The sequence below is a fragment of the Salvelinus alpinus genome, chromosome 29 (genome assembly GCF_045679555.1).
Source record: "Salvelinus alpinus chromosome 29, SLU_Salpinus.1, whole genome shotgun sequence".
NCBI lineage: Eukaryota > Metazoa > Chordata > Actinopteri > Salmoniformes > Salmonidae > Salvelinus > Salvelinus alpinus.
Window position 1 is genome coordinate 12,355,113 of NC_092114.1, and position 15,732 is coordinate 12,370,844.

At 46.5% G+C, this 15,732-nt stretch overlaps 1 protein-coding gene across 2 annotated transcripts in view; it reads right to left on the reverse strand.

Moving 5' to 3' along the window:
- Window positions 1-15,274, reverse strand: part of LOC139558947 (sodium-dependent lysophosphatidylcholine symporter 1-B-like) — a 41,252-nt gene extending 25,978 nt beyond the window's left edge. For both annotated transcript variants that reach the window (XM_071374467.1, XM_071374468.1), the window contains exons 1-3: window positions 15,053-15,274; window positions 3,171-3,296; window positions 1,891-2,015 (exon numbers count right to left, since the gene is read on the reverse strand). In XM_071374467.1, the coding sequence (XP_071230568.1) occupies window positions 1,891-2,015; window positions 3,171-3,296; window positions 15,053-15,145 (344 nt within the window). In that variant the 5' untranslated portion in view covers window positions 15,146-15,274. The remainder of the gene's footprint in view (window positions 1-1,890; window positions 2,016-3,170; window positions 3,297-15,052) is intronic.
- Between the last annotated feature and the right edge of the window lie 458 nt (window positions 15,275-15,732).

Sequence of the window (15,732 nt, forward strand, 5' to 3'; positions counted from 1 at the left end):
GTGTGCCAAGCTTGTAGCATCACACCCAAGAAGACTCAAAGCTGTAGTCGCTGCCAAAATGTGCTTCAACAAAGTACTGAGTAAAGGGTCTGAATACTTTAGCAAACATTTCTAAAAACCTGTTTTGGATTTGTCATTATGGGTTAGTGTGTGTAGATTGATGAGGATGTTTTATTTTAGAGTGAGGCTGTAACGTAACAAAATGTGGAAAAAGTCAAGGTCTGAATACTTTCCCGAATGCACCGTATATCCCAAAAGAGACGCAAAACTCGGCCCTTTTAAAAAGGTTTAAAGAAAAAGCATAGTGAGACATGTATGAAGGCTGAAGACCAGGAACTCGGTGGGAACCTCTAATCTTTATTAACAAAGACTTAAATAGAAGCCTGACTGTTTGTTGTTTTTTTGTCTTCATTTTTGCCCTGTAGGAAATGTGGCTTATGTTTCAGAGAATGTTTAAAGAAATCTTTTTACAGAAAGTAACATCTTTATAGCCGTGTGTGTAAGTACTCTGAGCGGTAAACAACTGCAGTAACCCTTTCAGAGCCGCAGCTGAAATTTGAATGAAAATGTACTCAAATCGTACCAGGAGGTACTTGCCCCAAAATTTCACCATCAGACAGTTACAACACAGGTCATAGTGAATGTATGCTAAGAAATGGCCTAACCCCATCCAATTAGCACACATTCCCTATGGCCTAACCCTATCCAATTAGCAGACATTCACTATGGCCTAACCCTATCCAATTAGCAGACATTCCCTATGGCCTAACCCCATCCAATTAGCACACATTCCCTATGGCCTAACCCTATCCAATTAGCAGACATTCACTATGGCCTAACCCTATCCAATTAGCAGACATTCCCTATGGCCTAACCCCATCCAATTAGCACACATTCCCTATGGCCTAACCCCATCCAATTAGCACACATTCCCTATGGCCTAACCCCATCCAATTAGCACACATTCACTATGGCCTAACCCTATCCAATTAGCACACATTCACTATGGCCTAACCCTATCCAATTAGCACACATTCACTATGGCCTAACCCCATCCAATTAGCACACATTCCCTATGGCCTAACCCCATCCAATTAGCACACATTCCCTATGGCCTAACCCTATCCAATTAGCACACATTCACTATGGCCTAACCCTATCCAATTAGCACACATTCACTATGGCCTAACCCCATCCAATTAGCAGACATTCCCTATGGCCTAACCCCATCCAATTATCACACATTCCCTATGGCCTAACCCTATATAGTGCACTACTTTTGACCAGGGCCTATAGGGCTCTGTTTTAAATGTAGTATGTTGGAATAGAGTGCCATTTGGGACACGTAAGCTTGAAGCACACTTGGCACACCAGTGGGATTTCAAAATGACTGGGGACCAATGGGGGAAATGGCCAACACACAGACATTCCAGCGAGATCTATTGCTAAACCATTGTTGGTAAACGCAGACTATGACCCTTTTGGCTGTCACCAAGTATTCCTGACACTCCCTTGCACTTACATTTGTTGTTGTTGCATAGAACCTGTGAATAGTAACACTCCAAAAATGAAAATAACACAATCTTGTAAAGGCAATGTGGATATTTGAAACCGTCAGGTAGCCTGATATCCATCTGCCAATAGAGGTTGCCTTTAGTTACAGCAACAGATGCCACAACCAGGGAATTCTAAAACAAAATGGCTGAATTAGTGGGGAAGAACCTAGAGCCCACAGATAGGAGTTACGGCCGCTTTCCTCAGTTCTTTCCTTCATGACTACCATTCAGAGGGATGAATTTCACAACAAAACAGGAAAAGAGAAAACACATGAAGCTCTCTCAGGCTAAAATGTGACTGATTTGATATCAGAACCAGTAAAATGGGCCGTACCATGGCAGCATTCGTCCGAAGCGTGTCCAGGGAGAGCGCGAGATCATAAACCCAATGATCGGGTCCGTCACAGCATCCCAGGCCCTCCCCACGAACAGGATTATCGACGCATAGAATGGGTCCAACTTGAGGAAAGAGGAGAGAGAGAGAGCAAGGTTAGAGATATGGATGGATGAATGGTTAGAACTAAAAGACCAGGCTGGGAGACTTGATGGAAACAGGTCCAACTGACCTGACAGAGGCGGCTCATTTGAAGCATAAAGCGGTCATGTTCAACCTATTGAGTCAGTCCTGTGGGCTACTGAAAGTGTTCCCTCATCATGCTACAGAATAACAGGAAACCACAAGATTACAAAAGACTATGTCTAGAGAGCCTAAGGAGATTACTCCATGAATCCTACCACCTGTTCAAGGAGGTTACACTTAAAACGTGCACTATGCAGAAACCGCTTCACCATTTCCTGGTTGCTAAAATTCAAACCGTTTACGTCACAACAAGCAAGTTTAGAGACTCACTGTACCATCTAAACCGCTGTGAAATATAATTTTCCATAACCAAACATTTTGTTGTTTAAGCTGGTGTACAAAACCTTTTACAAAAGTAAGACTCAAAAAACAACTTGAGAACAGGAAGCATAGAAATAGTGAACAGAACAGATCTATGACTTCTTAGAGACTTGTTTTCAACATGAATTACAGATCTATAACTCACATTTCTACGTGAATTTAGTCAGGTCTCCCAAAAAAAGTTACATTTTGCAGTTTTAAAACACTAGTGGACGCTGGATGTTGACAAAAGCCAGAGCAGAGAAAGTCGTGACTATAGTGCGAAGAACGATGGCTATGCTGTGTTGCCGAATTGACTCTTCATCACTGATCTCAGCGGTTGGGGGGAGGGGGGAGTTGGACGCCATCTTGCCCTCAACAACCAGATCAACATCAACATTCTACTAACGCGAGAGCGCAGAGTAGAGTCAGCCTAGCCGACCGTTCTCCCCCGGGCCAGACGAGTCAGTCTAGCCGACCGTTCTCCCCCGGGCCAGACGAGTCAGTCTAGCCGACCGTTCTCCCCCGGGCCAGACGAGTCAGTCTACTCCCCTCCCTCTGGCTAAGCCTCAGTAAGCTCTTTGATACAGTCAGGTGACAACCCACCACTGAGTTAATAACTTCATCTGAGTGCCAAATGGCACCCTATTCTCTATATAGTACACTACTTTTGACCAGAGCCCTATGGCTAGTGCACTGAATAGAGAAAAGGGTGCTACTGACTGAACACTCACCTGTGCCACATCCAGTAGGTATATCTGGAGGAAGAAGCCCAGCGCACATCCTGTGATCTGATAGGGCGCTCCTCCCACCGCGTAGCACAACTTGTTGCATATGGTCAACCTGTCGTACTGCTCACGCTGGGAAAGACAGGGGGGGGGGGGGAGGGGTTCATTAACAACAAGTTGACATGTTTAACAGTTTAGTTTATTAGGATCCACATTAAAGGTAGAGGAATGTGCAATGCATGAATGTTACATTAATTCCTTATTAAAAAGTTTCATGCAATAACTTAGGCCCTGAATGCTAGTCTGTTGCATCAATGGGGTTTGCTACTGCAAAGCAGAAACAAGATGGCACCCAGGCTTGCACGGAATGGCTTGATGCAATAATGTGTCTGGTAAAATCACTGTTTCACATCAGACACCAACTGAACTTTGTTGCAGTCTGACCTTCAACAGAGTCACAAACCAACAAATAACTAAACAGCTCTAACATCAGAGAGGGAATTCTAGACAAAGTAGGGATACAATATTGTTACCGCAATATTTTTTTACGATATAATAAAATAAATATTCAAAAACATACGGTATAACATTTCCTATACAGTGCCTTGCAAAGTATTCACCCCCCTTGGTGTTTTTCCTATTTTGTTGCATTACAACATGTAATTTCAATGTTTTTGGGGGGGATTTCAATGGACAATGGACATACACATACATTGTAATGGACATACACAAAATAGTCCAAATTGGTGAAGTTTAAAAAAATAAAATAAATTGTGTGCATATGTATTCACCCCCTTTGCTATGAAGCCCCTAAATAAGATCTGGTGCAACCAATTACCTTCAGAAGTCACATAGTTAAATAAAGTCCACCTGTGTGCAATCTAAATGTCACATGATCACATATATATATATATATATATACACACACACATCTGTTCTGAAGCAAGCGGCACCATGAAGACCAAGGAGCTCTCCAAACATGTCAGGGACAAAGTTGTGGAGAAGTACAGATCACGGTTGAGTTATAAAAAAAATATCCGAAACTTTGAACATCCCACAGAGCACCATTAAATCCATTACCAAAAAAATTGAAAGAATATGGCACCACAACAAACCTGCCAAGAAAGCACCGCCCACCAAAACTCACAGACCAGGCAAGGATGGCATTAATCAGAGAGGCAACAAAGAGACCAACGATAACCCTGAAGGAGCTGCAAAGCTCCACAGCAGAGATTGGAGTATCTGTCCATAGGACCACTAAGCCGTACACTCCACAGAGCTGGGCTTTACGGAAGAGTGTCCAGAAAAAAGCCATTGCTTAAAGATAAAAATAAGTAAACATGTTGGGTGTTCACCAAAAGGCATGTGGGAGACTCCCCAAACATATGGAAGAAGGTACTCTGGTCAGATGAGACTAAAATTGAGCTTTTTGGCCATCAAGGAAAACGCTGTCTGGTGCAAAGCCAACACCTCTCATCACCCTGAGAACACCATCCCCACAGTGAAGCACAGTGAAGCATTTTTTTCAACAGCAGGAACTGGGAAACTGGTCAGAATTGGAGGAATGATGGACGACGCTAAATACAGGGAAATTCTTCAGGGAAACCTGTTTCAGTCTTCCAGAGATTTGAGACTGGGACGGAGGTTCACCTTCCAGCAGGACAATGACATACTAAGCATACTGCTAAAGCAACACTCGAGTGGATTAAGGGGAAACATTTAAATGTCTTGGAATGGCCTAGTCAAAGCCCAGACCTCAATCCAATTGAGAATCTGGGGTATGACTTAAAGATTGCTGTACACCAGCGGAACCCATCCAACTTGAAGGAGCTGGAGCAGTTTTGCCTTGAAGAATGGGCACAAATCCCAGTAGCTAGATGTGCCAAGCTTAGAGACATACCCCAAGAGACTTGCAGCTGTAATTGCTGCAAAAGGTGGCTCTACAAAGTATTGACTTTGGGTGGGGGTGAATAGTTATGCATGCTGTTTTTTTGTCTTATTTCTTGCTTGTTCCACAAAAAAGATTTTGCATCAAAGTGGTAGGCATGTTGTGTAAATTAAATGATACAAATGCCCCCCCCCAAAAATATCAATTTTAATTCCAGGTTGTAAGGCAACAAAATAGGAAAAATGCCAGGGGGATTACTACTGCAAGCCACTGTATTTCTCTTTATGAAATGGTAAGCCAACATGATTTTAGCACTTATTTCCATGACTTATTTCCATGACTTATTTCCATGACTGATTAGAAGTGGTTTTTTTTATTATGGTTCTCTTGTCCCTCTGCAACACACATGACACCAATTCGCAATGCATATAGAATAGTAGAATTGCAATATATTGCTAAGTATCATGAACATATTGTATTGTAAGTTCCCTGGCAATTCCCAGCCCTACTACAAAGTGATCCAAAGATGATCCAACTAACTGGACAGTGTGTCAATAACTTGAAACAATTAGTGCAAGGTGCATTAACCTATGTAGAAACACACTGGCTAGGAAAAACTCCCTAGAAAATGCAGGAACCTAGGAAGAAATGTAGTGCGGAACCAGGCTTTGAGGGAAGGCCAGTCCTCTTCTGGCTCTTCCGGGGGATAATAAGAGTACATGGCCAGATCGTTCTTCAAGATGTCCAAACGTTCATAAATGACCAGAAGGGTCAAATAATAATCACATCAACTTATTTGCAGAGCTAGCCTAAGTATGATTGGATCTACGGTCTCTTTGGCTTCGCATTTAGCAGGCGCTCTTTATAATGGTGATGGGGGGGACATGCTGCTTAGCAGCCAAATCCAAAACAGTCTCTCTCCCGTCCTCCCTCGTCCGTTTTACTCAAGAGTTCTGGTTTCCAGATCAACCATCCAGCTACAGAACACACCCACAGTAACGTGAGGCCCAGGCGCAGGAACAGGGGCTACAGAAGACACCCACAGTAACGTGAGGCCCAGGCGCAGGAACAGGGGCTACAGAAGACACCCACAGTAACGTGAGGCCCAGGCGCAGGAACAGGGGCTACAGAAGACACCCACAGTAACGTGAGGCCCAGGCGCAGGAACAGGGGCTACAGAAGACACCCACAGTAACGTGAGGCCCAGGCGCAGGAACAGGGGCTACAGAAGACACCCACAGTAACAGGAGGACCAGTGCTGGGAATCTGGGACAAAGAGGCATTTTGTCATGAGACGGTCCCACGACAGCGTGAGAACAGTGTAACCCAATTATTCTGTCTCTGTCCCCACAGGTTGTAGACTGTAACCTTTCCCTCCTCGATACCAATCACCCTGTCCGCATCCCAAACGGTACCCTACTCCCCATATATAGCGCACTACTTTCATATCATTTCCCTGGCATGAGTGACCTGACAGACTGCCTCCAGAATGGCACTGTATTCTCTACATCACTCTATGGAGCCTGATCAAAAAAATTAATAAACGTCCAGACTGGTTAGTGTGTCGTCTCACAGGGTTGTCACAATCCCCTGGCGAGAACGAGGGCCTTTCTGCACTTCTCTCACAGGGAACTTTGCCAGGATGGCTGGCCAACTTGAAAGGGAGCCCTCAACGTTTGTCAACCAATAGGGAGTCAGGAGCACAGGCACCCACACCCTCCTCCTAAGCCAATGAAAAGGGCTCTCTGTGGCCACCACCCGGGTTTGCGAGGATCCTGATTGGTGGGATCTGAGACGTCACCTCATTCACACATAGGGGGAACATTGGGTACTAAGAACTACAGGGCAAATAAAAGTTTATTTGTGCCCGGGTCCCAAATCAATCCTTATCCTGTGCTAGGCTAAGTGGCATTGCCAACACATCTAGATTTTCCGGGCAAGTTCACAGGCCATAAAACAAGTTCAAAATAAAACAACTCCTTGAGAATCTGTGTCTATTATTGTTTGTACTTTGGATCTGGTGAGACACACGAGTCACCGTGTGACCATCAACGTCAGATAACTAAGGCTGTTGACGCACCAGCACATTCTTTCAGTGACAACTTGTTCTGACTGAAATAAAAAAGGACCCTCTCTTAAGCCTGATGTAGGCTAACCACAGGGACATGAAGGCATCTTTCACAGTGTTGGACTGACTCACTGACAATATCTGGCCTAACACTAGTTTTTAATTCATGGTCAAACACCAAATGGTATTGTACAAGGTTGAATCTTTTGAAACCAAAACCGTGCCAACCCATGAGATGCATTTCCCAACAGACTTATTGGGACTACTACCCCACATACATACCTATATCAAACCTGTCTGGCATGTGGGGCCCTACACATTACCCATATCAAACCTGTCTGGCATGTGGGGCCCTACACATTACCCATATCAAACCTGTCTGGCATGTGGGGCCCTACACATTACCTATATCAAACCTGTCTGGCATGTGGGGCCCTACACATTACCCATATCAAACCTGTCTGGCATGTGGGCCCTACACATTACCCATATCAAACCTGTCTGGCATGTGGGGCCCTACACATTACCCATATTAAACCTGTCTGGCATGTGGGCCATACACATTACCCATATCAAACCTGTCTGGCATGTGGGGCCCTACACATTACCCATATCAAACCTGTCTGGCATGTGGGGCCCTACACATTAACCATATCAAACCTGTCTGGCATGTGGGGCCCTACACATTACCCATATTAAACCTGTCTGGCATGTGGGCCCTACACATTACCCATATTAAACCTGTCTGGCATGTGGGCCCTACACATTACCCATATTAAACCTGTCTGGCATGTGGGCCCTACACATTACCCATATCAAACCTGTCTGGCATGTGGGGCCCTACACATTACCTATATCAAACCTGTCTGGCATGTGGGGCCCTACACATTACCCATATCAAACCTGTCTGGCATGTGGGGCCCTACACATTACCCTATATCAAACCTGTCTGGCATGTGGGGCCCTACACATTACCCATATCAAACCTGTCTGGCATGTGGGGCCCTACACATTACCCATATTAAACCTGTCTGGCATGTGGGCCATACACATTACCCATATCAAACCTGTCTGGCATGTGGGGCCCTACACATTACCCATATCAAACCTGTCTGGCATGTGGGGCCCTACACATTAACCATATCAAACCTGTCTGGCATGTGGGGCCCTACACATTACCCATATCAAACCTGTCTGGCATGTGGGGCCCTACACATTACCCATATTAAACCTGTCTGGCATGTGGGCCCTACACATTACCCATATCAAACCTGTCTGGCATGTGGGGCCCTACACATTACCCATATCAAACCTGTCTGGCATGTGGGGCCCTACACATTACCTATATCAAACCTGTCTGGCATGTGGGGCCCTACACATTACCCATATCAAACCTGTCTGGCATGTGGGGCCCTACACATTACCTATATCAAACCTGTCTGGCATGTGGGGCCCTACACATTACCCATATCAAACCTGTCTGGCATGTGGGGCCCTACACATTACCCATATTAAACCTGTCTGGCATGTGGGCCCTACACATTACCTATATCAAACCTGTCTGGCATGTGGGGCCCTACACATTACCCATATCAAACCTGTCTGGCATGTGGGGCCCTACACATTACCCATATTAAACCTGTCTGGCATGTGGGGCCCTACACATTACCCATATTAAACCTGTCTGGCATGTGGGCCCTACACATTACCCATATCAAACCTGTCTGGCATGTGGGGCCCTACACATTACCCATATCAAACCTGTCTGGCATGTGGGGCCCTACACATTACCCATATTAAACCTGTCTGGCATGTGGGGCCCTACACATTACCCATATCAAACCTGTCTGGCATGTGGGGCCCTACACATTACCCATATCAAACCTGTCTGGCATGTGGGGCCCTACACATTACCCATATCAAACCTGTCTGGCATGTGGGGCCCTACACATTACCCATATCAAACCTGTCTGGCATGTGGGCCCTACACATTACCCATATCAAACCTGTCTGACATGTGGGGCCCTACACATTACCCATATCAAACCTGTCTGGCATGTGGGCCCTACACATTACCCATATCAAACCTGTCTGGCATGTGGGGCCCTACACATTACCCATATCAAACCTGTCTGTCTGGCATGTGGGGCCCTACACATTACCCATATCAAACCTGTCTGGCATGTGGGGCCCTACACATTACCCATATCAAACCTGTCTGGCATGTGGGGCCCTACACATTACCCATATCAAACCTGTCTGGCATGTGGGGCCCAACACATTACCAATATCAAACATGTCTGTCTGGCATGTGGGGCCCTACAAATTACCAATATCAAACATGTCTGTCTGGCATGTGGGGCCCTACACATTACCCATATCAAACCTGTCTGTCTGGCATGTGGGGCCCTACACATTACCCATATCAAACCTGTCTGGCATGTGGGGCCCTACACATTACCCATATCAAACCTGTCTGGCATGTGGGGCCCAACACATTACCAATATCAAACATGTCTGTCTGGCATGTGGGGCCCTACAAATTACCAATATCAAACATGTCTGTCTGGCATGTGGGGCCCTACACATTACCCATATCAAACCTGTCTGTCTGGCATGTGGGGCCCAACACATTACCCATATCAAACATGTCTGTCTGGCATGTGGGGCCCAACACATTACCCATATCAAACATGTCTGGCATGTGGGGCCCTACACATTACCCATATCAAACCTGTCTGGCATGTGGGGCCCAACACATTACCAATATCAAACATGTCTGTCTGGCATGTGGGGCCCTACAAATTACCAATATCAAACATGTCTGTCTGGCATGTGGGGCCCTACACATTACCCATATCAAACCTGTCTGTCTGGCATGTGGGGCCCTACACATTACCCATATCAAACATGTCTGGCATGTGGGGCCCTACACATTACCCATATCAAACCTGTCTGGCATGTGGGGCCCTACACATTACCCATATCAAACATGTCTGGCATGTGGGGCCCTACACATATCAAACCTGTCTGTCTGGCATGTGGGGCCCTACACATTACCCATATCAAACCTGTCTGTCTGGCATGTGGGGCCCTACACATTACCCATATCAAACATGTCTGTCTGGCATGTGGGACCCAACACATTACCCATATCAAACATGTCTGGCATGTGGGGCCCTACACATTACCCATATCAAACCTGTCTGGCATGTGGGGCCCAACACATTACCAATATCAAACATGCCTGTCTGGCATGTGGGGCCCTACAAATTACCAATATCAAACATGTCTGTCTGGCATGTGGGGCCCTACAAATTACCCATATCAAACCTGTCTGGCACACAGACTTTAATCTGAGTCTGGAAGGAGAGTTTACAGTCTAGCCAGACACCTAGGTATTTGTAGTTGTCCACATATTCTAAGTCGGAACTGTCCAGAGTAGTGATGTTAGTCAGGCGGGCGGGTGGGTGCGGGCAGCGATCGGTTGAAGAGCATGCATTTAGTTTTACTTGCAGTTAAGAGCATTTGGAGGCCACGGAAGGAGTGTTGTATGGCATTGAAGCTCGTCTGGAGGTTTGTTAACACAGTATCCAATGAAGGGCCAGAAGTATACAGAATGGTGTCGTCTGTGTAGAGGTGGATCAGGGAATCACCCGCAGCAAGAGCGACATCATTGATTATATACAGAGAAAAGAGTCGGCCCGAGAATTGAACACTGTGGTACCGCCATAGAGACTGCCAGAGGTCCGGACAACAGGCCCTCCGATTTGATACACTGAACTCTGAGAAGTAGTTGGTGAACCAGGCGAGGCAGTCATTTGAGAAACCAAGGCTGTTGTCTGCCGATAAGAATATGGTGATTGACAGAGTCGAAAGCCTTTTATCGATGGTGGTTATGATATCGTTTAGTACCTTGAGCGTGGCTGAGGTGCACCTGTGACCAGCTCGGAAACCGGATTGCATAGCGGAGAAGGTACGGTGGGATTCGAAATGGTCAGTGATCGGTTTATTGACTTGGCTTTTGAAAGGCAGGGCAGGATGGATATAGGTCTGTAACAGTTTGGGTCTAGAGTGTCTCCCTCTTTGAAGAGGGGGATGACCGCGGCAGCTTTCCAATCTTTAGGGATCTCGGATAATACGAGAGGTTGAGCAGACTGGTAATATGGGTTGCAACAATGGCGGCGGATAATTTTAGAAAGAGAGGGTCCAGATTGTCTAGCCCAGCTGATTTGTACAGGTCTAGGTTTTGCAGCTCTTTCAAAACATCTGCTATCTGGATTTGGGTGAATGAGAAGCTGGGGAGGCTTGGGCAAATAGCTGCGGGGGGTGCGGAGCAGTTGGCCGGGGTAGCCAGGAGGAAAACATGGCCAGCCGTAGAGAAAAGCTTATTGAAATTCTCAATTATCGTGGATTTATCGATGGTGACAGTGTTACCTAGCCTCAGTGCAGTGGGCAGCTGGGAGGAGGTGCTCTTGTTCTCCATGGACTTTACAGTGTCCCAGAACTTTTTGGAGTTAGAGCTACAGGATGCAAATTTCTGTTTGAAAAAGCTGGCCTTTGCTTTCCTGACTGACTGCGTGTATTGGTTCCTGACTTCCCTGAACAGTTGCATATCGCGGGGACTATTCAATGCTAGTGCAGTCCGCCACAGGATGTTTTTGTGCTGGTCCAGGGCAGTCAGGTCTGGAGTGAACCAAGGGCTATATCGGTTCTTAGTTCTACATTTTTAGAAAGGGGCATGCTTATTTAAGATGGTAAGGAAATGACTTTTAAAGAACGACCAGGCATCCTCGACTGACGGGATGAGGTCAACATCCTTCCAGGATACCCGGGCCAGGTCGATTAGAAAGGCCTGTTCGCTGAAGTGTTTTAGGGAGCGTTTGACCGCGGACCCATAGCGGATGCAGGCAATGAGGCAGTGATCCTGATTGAAAACAGCAGAGGTGTATTTGGAGGGAAAGTTGGTCAGGATAATATCTATGAGGGTGCCCATATTTACGGATTTAGGGTTGTACCTGGTGGGTTCCTTGATAATTTGTGTGAGTTTGAGGGCATCTAGCTTAGATTGTAGGACTGCCGGGGTGTTAGGCATATCCCAGTTTAGGTCATCTAACAGAACGAACTCTGAAGATAGATGGGGGGCAATCAATTCACATATGGTGTCCAGGGCACAGCTGGGAGCTGAGGGGGGGGGGGTCTATAACAGGCGGCAACAGTGACTTATTTCTGGAGAGATTCATTTTTAAAATTAGAAGCTCGAACTGTTTGGGCATAGACCTGGAAAGTATAACAGAACTTTGCAGGCTCTCTGCAGTAGATTGCAACTCCTCCCCTTTGGCAGTTCTATCTTGATGGAAAATGTTGTAGTTGGGAATGGAAATCTCAGAATTTTTGGTGGCCTTCCTGAGCCAGGATTCAGACACGGTAAGGATGAGAGCGCCTGGGGACACGCAGGGTCTGGGTTAACAAACCTGTCTGACATGCGGGCCCTACACATTACCCATATCAAACCTGTCTGTCTGACATGCGGGCCTACACATTACCCATATCAAACCTGTCTGACATGCGGGCCTACACATTACCCATATCAAACCTGTCTGTCTGACATGTGGGCCTACACATTACCCATATCAAACCTGTCTGTCTGACATGTGGGCCTACACATTACCCATATCAAACCTGTCTGTCTGACATGTGGGCCTACACTTGTAAAGGAGTTAAATGAATGAGAAACTGCAGGACATGGGCACTGCAACATCTAAACCTTCCTGTGCAATCCACCTCTAGAGAAGAGTGTGCAATAACCCAGGGCTCGACCTTAACAATTGGCCCGGGACAAGAAAAATAAGTCAGGGTGTTAAGCATCCCGTGTACTGCAGTTTTACCTTCGTTTTCAGATGTGTGTAGCCTACTCTTGTCGGTGTGATTTCTGGCAGATGGAAGTGTAATAAAATGGTCAACAAGCATCGAAAGCTGGTCAGCCACCAAGAAAGCTGGTCAGCCACCAAGAAAGCTGGTCAGCCACCAAGAAAGCTGGTCAGGGCACCAGGCACCAAGAAAGCTGGTCAAGGCACCAGGAAAGTTGGTCAGGCACCAGGAAAGCTGGTCAGGGCACCAGGAAAGCTGGTCAGGGCACCAGGCACCAAGAAAGCTGGTCAGGGCACCAGGAAAGCTGGTCAGGGCACCAGGCACCAAGAAAGCTGGTCAGGGCACCAGGAAAGCTGGTCAGGGCACCAGGAAAGCTGGTCAGGCACCAGGACAGCTGGTCAGGGCACCAGGACAGCTGGTCAGGGCACCAGGACAGCTGGTCAGGGCACCAGGACAGCTGGTCAGGGCACCAGGACAGCTGGTCAGGGCACCAGGACAGCTGGTCAGGCACCAGGCACCAGGAAAGCTGGTCAGGCACCAGGACAGCTGGTCAGGGCACCAGGACAGCTGGTCAGGGCACCAGGACAGCTGGTCAGGCACCAGGCACCAGGAAAGCTGGTCAGGCACCAGGCACCAGGAAAGCTGGTCAGGCACCAGGCACCAGGACAGCTGGTCAGGCATCAGGACAGCTGGTCAGGCACCAGGCACCAGGAAAGCTGGTCAAGACACCAGGAAAGCTGGTCAAGGCACCAGGAAAGCTGGTCAAGGCACCAGGAAAGCTGGTCAAGGCACCAGGAAAGCTGGTCAAGGCACCAGGAAAGCTGGTCAAGGCACCAGGAAAGCTGGTCAAGGCACCAGGAAAGCTGGTCAAGACACCAGGAAAGCTGGTCAAGGCACCAGGAAAGCAGGTCAAGGCACCAGGAAAGCAGGTCAAGGCACCAGGAAAGCAGGTCAAGGCACCAGGAAAGCAGGTCAAGGCACCAGGAAAGCTGGTCAAGGCACCAGGAAAGCTGGTCAAGGCACCAGGAAAGCTGGTCAAGGCACCAGGAAAGCTGGTCAAGGCACCAGGAAAGCTGGTCAAGGCACCAGGAAAGCTGGTCAGGGCACCAGGCACCAGGAAAGCTGGTCAGGGCACCAGGAAAGCTGGTCAGGGCACCAGGAAAGCTGGTCAGGGCACCAGGAAAGCTGGTCAAGACACCAGGAAAGCACCCCATTGGTCCAACACCACCAAACCTTGAACCAGCTGCTAAAAAGGCAGTATAGGAGGATAAGACAATTCATTCTGAGCTGGAAAGAGGAGTTTAAATCTGCGTGCAGTTTGACTGTAGTTGATAACTTGCATTATTACACAACTAACGGTTAGGCATTTTTCTTAACGTTTAAGGATCCCAACTTTATTTTTATTTTTTAACGATTCACACCCCTAGTATACACCAAAATCATGCATGCATGGTAGCGCTCATTCAAACTTCAAAAGAAATCACAGCTCCAGTCCCGGTGAAATGACACGTAGCCTCGCTGCTATTGTTAGCTACATCGAGCAAGACGCTTCTCTGGCACGGCGTAGGCTACTCCTATATTTCAAACTCCCAAAAGCCCCATTCCAATTCATGTTTATTGCCTAAACCGCATAGCTAGTTCTAATCACTTATATAACCTACGCTATTCTCAATAGGTTTTTCAAAGCAAAAAGCATCCTTAACATAAATAGCTGTAGCAAATAATTTTCATTGAATAAAGGGAAGACAGACCGGGGGTTTGGTGCTCGCCTTGGGAAATGTAATTGAAACGTGATGGCTGCTGTCATCAAAGCCGGTGGAAATAAAACTGACTATAGTTTATCATCAAGAAGTAGCTGGCTAGGCAACTAGGCTAATTGATTAGGCTGGACGTATAAAAAGTTACAGACATGAGAATGTTGACAAACCGTTCCATCTCTTTGGAATCGCCGTTCAGTCAAAGCCGTCTTCCTCTCTAGTTTAGTTCAGGATGTACATTCATGCATACACATGTGCTGCTAATATTGTTGTTCATAAAACTATACATTAATAATCAACGTACCTTCCCAGCTAATTTGACCACTTCTGGGTTGATCGGTTTATTCGTTAATAAACTATTGTTGGAATATTGGTCGGCGCCTTCTCCTTTTGCCATCACTTTACGGATAAATAACCTTTTGAAAAAACAAATATTATACTTTAATAAAATCAAAACGGCGTTTTAAAACAGAACTCGGTAGTTAAATCGGTTACACCTTGTGAGCTCCGTTCAGACTACACAACATGTGAAATGTGACGACTAGGAGTCTGCCATGATGTAGCAGTAGGACCCCGCCCCTTACCGTTCAGTACGATAACCCCGCCCACAAAGCTGGCGAAGACTCAGACCAAGTTTGAATGTGTATTCATCTATTTCACCTTTATTTAACTGGGCAAGTCAGTTAAGAACAAATTACTATTTACAATGACGGCCTACCAAAAGGCCTCTTGCGGGGACGGCGGATGAGATTAAAAATACATTAAATAAAAAATATAGGACAAAACACATCACGATAAGAGATACAACGCAACAAGACAACAACATAGCGTGGTAGCAACACAACATGACAACAACAACATGGTAGCAACACAAAGTAAGAGTGTCCATGATTGAGTCTTTGAATGAAGAGATTGAGATTAAACTGTCCAGTTTGAGTGTTTGTTGCAGCTCATTCCAGTTGCTAGCTGCAACGAACTGAAAAG